A 2,955-nucleotide genomic window follows, 5' to 3' on the forward strand; every position below is an offset into this window, starting at 1 on the left:
GCCGGTGGGGCACCCGGCCGGGGCTCAGTAGGCATGGTTGGCCACATAGAGGGACTGCCCGGCGGCCCCCGAGTCGTCCCCGCTGCCCTCGTACTTGCCCAGCGCTGCCAGCCCGTTCACCTGCGGGAAAAGGAAATGTCAGCGGCCCCCCGTGGGGTGTGCCCCCCCCCCCCCCCCTGTGGGGTATGGCCCTTGGGGTCCCCCAGTCCCTGGGGACAAAGCCTTCAGGGTCCCCCAGCTCGTGGGGACACGGTCCTTGGCATCCCCTGTGCCCCTGCAACAGCGCAGCCCTTGGCATCCCCCTCCCATGGGGACAGAGCCCTCGGTGTCCCCCATCTCACTGGGCGCAACCCTTGGTGTGTCCCTGTCACCCCACAGGACACGGCTTTTGGCATCCCTCCTCCCACAGGGACAGAGCTCTCGGTGTCCCGTGTCACCCGAGGGGGCATGGCCCATCCCACGTGGCCCTTGGCATCCCCCATTCCCCCGTGGGAACGCAGCCCTCACTGTCCCCCACGGAGACAGTACTGTGTCCCCTCCATGGGGACCATGGTCCTCGGCATCGCTTGTCCTGTGGGGCACAACCCTTGGTGTCTCCTGTCACCCCGTGGGACATGGTCCTCGCCATCCCCTATCCCAAGGGGCACAGCCACCAGCGTACCCCCTCCCATGGGGACGCAGCCCTCGGTGTCCCCACCACCCCAGGGGACGCAGAACCTCAGCACCCCTCTCCTGCAGGGGGGCCGTCCCCATCACCTCTGCGCGCTTGACGAACTCCTCGGTAGCGGCGGTGGCATTGTCCCGCTGCCCACGCCAGGCGCTGAGCGCCGATGCCTGCAGCGCCCGCCCGTAGGAGAAGGTGAGGGCCCATGGCCGCACTAGCGGGCACGTGTTGATGGCGTTGAGGTTGATGGAAGCCTCCTCCTCGCTCTGACCCCCGGACAGGAAGGTGACACCTGCAGAGAGCGGGGTTATGGCACCGGGATGTCCACAGGGCATCCCCCTCCTGGTCCCCGCGACGTGCCGGTGCTGGTACCTGGCACGGCTGGGGGTACAGTGCGGCGCAGGGCAGTGACAGTGGCCATGGCGATCTCCTCGGGGCTGTACTTGGTGGGGCAGGAGTGCCCGGGGGTCACCATGTTGGGCTTCAGCAGGGTCCCCTCCAGGTAGACGTGGTGGTCGCTCAGTGCCTTGTAGACAGCTGCCAGCACCTGGGAAGGATGGGCAGCGTGGTGTCTCCCGGCACAGCGTAGCACAGCACGGCAAGATGCCCACCCTGCTGCCTGCCCCACCGCTCACCTTCTCCGTCACATACTGGCACCGCTTGAGGTCGTGGTCACCATCAGGCAGGATCTCCGGCTCCACGATGGGCACGATGCCGTTCTGCAAACACCAGGCAGATGCCGTCATGGGGATGTCCCTGGGCATCACCTGGCCCCATGGCAATGTGGGCCAATGCCTGGACCTGGGGGGTAATGCTCAACCTCCAGGTTCAATGTCCACCCTTGTCAGTGATGCCCATCCCAGTGGGGTGATGCCCAGCCCCACGGGGTGATGCCCAGCCTGGGAAGGTCTATTCTTGGCCCCATAGAGCAATGCCCATGTTTGTGGGGTGGTGCCCAGCTCCATGGATTGACGCCTGGTCCCATGGGTGATGCCCAACCCACGGGGCAATGCCTCGTCCTGGGGGTCAGGGCCCATCCACGTGAGGTGTTACCAAGCCCACAGGTTGATACCCAGCCCCGTGGGGTGATTACCAGGCACGGGGCCAATGCTGAGCCCCGTGGATCAGTGCCCATCCCCGCGTGGCAATACGTGGCCCCTTAAGTCAACAACCATCCCTATGGGTCAATGCCCAACCCGTGGGGCAATGCCCGGCCACAGACATGTACCTGCTGGCAGATGCTGGCGTAGCGGGCCAGGACGTTGGCGTTCTCCATGATGGCGAGCGCGGAGGGGGTGTTGTCGCTGATCTTCAGCACGCAGCGCCACTTGGCGAAGTCGGCCCCATCCTTCTTATACTGGGCACAGCGCTCCGACAGCCCGTCCAGACCTGCCGGGCAGTGCGTCAGCCCCGCAGCCCCAAACCTCAAGGCCCCCACCCCGCTACCCACTCCACCTACCTTGCGTGGTGGTCTCGCCATCCGTCCCGGCCAGCGGCACGACGCCTTTGTCCACCTGCGGCGAGAAGAGGAAGGCAGCGCTGAGCCCCACCAGCACCCCCCAAGCACCCTCAGCGCCCCGCAAACCCACCGGACACCCCCCACACCTTAATGCCCACGACGATGCCCTTGTCCTTGATCATCTGGACGAAGGGGGTGCCGTCGTCAGCCTTCTGGTACATGGTCTCGTGGAAGAAGATGACCCCCCCGATACATTTCTTAACCCGGCTGTCGGCACTGAAGAGGATCTGGCGGTACAGCCGGCGGTTCTCCTCCGTGTTCTCCACCCCAATCTGGTTGAGGCGCTTCGCCATGCTCCCTGCGGGCACCCGGCACCCTCATCAGCCTCAGGCGTGGGGGGAAAAAGGGGCGACGGGACAGATTCCCCCCGCTTTCCACTGACCTACGGACTCATCGGCGGCCAAGATGCCCTTGCCGGGGGCCACGATACGCAACGCGATGTCCGACAGCTCCTTCTTCTGCTCGGCCGTCAGCGCGGGGTATTGGTGCGTCATGGTGGCGGTGGCTGCGAGCGGATGGGGCTTGAGTCACGCGCAGCCGGGTTGGGCCCCCACACCCCCCCCATCTGCCACGCACCCTCATCCTGCGGGGACCGGGGACCCCCACGGGGCTGGGATCCCGGTCCTGCGGGTCAGTGGGGAGGAGGATGAGTTGCATAAGCAGGCAGCTGCCCTCACCCCGGGACGGGCAGGGCCTCGTGGAGGATGCCGGGGAGCTCCCAGCCATTTTGCTGCCTGCTCGCCCGCCCCCAGCCCAGCCATCTTGAGGGCGC

At 66.4% G+C, this 2,955-nt stretch overlaps 1 protein-coding gene across 1 annotated transcript; it reads right to left on the minus strand.

Annotated features, from left to right (window-relative positions):
• Nucleotides 1-24: 24 nt before the first annotated feature.
• On the minus strand, nucleotides 25-2,692 carry ALDOC (aldolase C, fructose-bisphosphate). The gene is made up of 8 exons (XM_010573638.1): nucleotides 2,566-2,692; nucleotides 2,270-2,481; nucleotides 2,124-2,178; nucleotides 1,893-2,053; nucleotides 1,300-1,383; nucleotides 1,037-1,211; nucleotides 757-956; nucleotides 25-120 (listed from the first exon to the last, which is right to left on the minus strand). Exons 1-8 carry the CDS (start codon nucleotides 2,675-2,677, stop codon nucleotides 25-27), a joined length of 1,095 nt encoding a protein of 364 aa, XP_010571940.1. The 5' UTR covers nucleotides 2,678-2,692.
• Nucleotides 2,693-2,955: the final 263 nt, after the last annotated feature.

Source organism: Haliaeetus leucocephalus, unplaced genomic scaffold (assembly GCF_000737465.1).
Source record: "Haliaeetus leucocephalus isolate CR32 unplaced genomic scaffold, Haliaeetus_leucocephalus-4.0 Scaffold395, whole genome shotgun sequence".
Lineage (NCBI taxonomy): Eukaryota > Metazoa > Chordata > Aves > Accipitriformes > Accipitridae > Haliaeetus > Haliaeetus leucocephalus.

Bases quoted from the DNA above. Each gene is read 5' to 3' on its own strand.
- ALDOC (XM_010573638.1), bottom strand. From the start codon at position 2,677: ATGACGCACCAATACCCCGCGCTGACGGCCGAGCAGAAGAAGGAGCTG. The intron at 1,384-1,892 runs GTACATGTCTGT...TGGTGTTTGCAG, and splicing joins ACGCCAGCATCTGCCAGCAG to AACGGCATCGTGCCCATCGT. The intron at 957-1,036 runs GTACCAGCACCG...CGCTCTCTGCAG, and splicing joins TGTACCCCCAGCCGTGCCAG to GTGTCACCTTCCTGTCCGGG.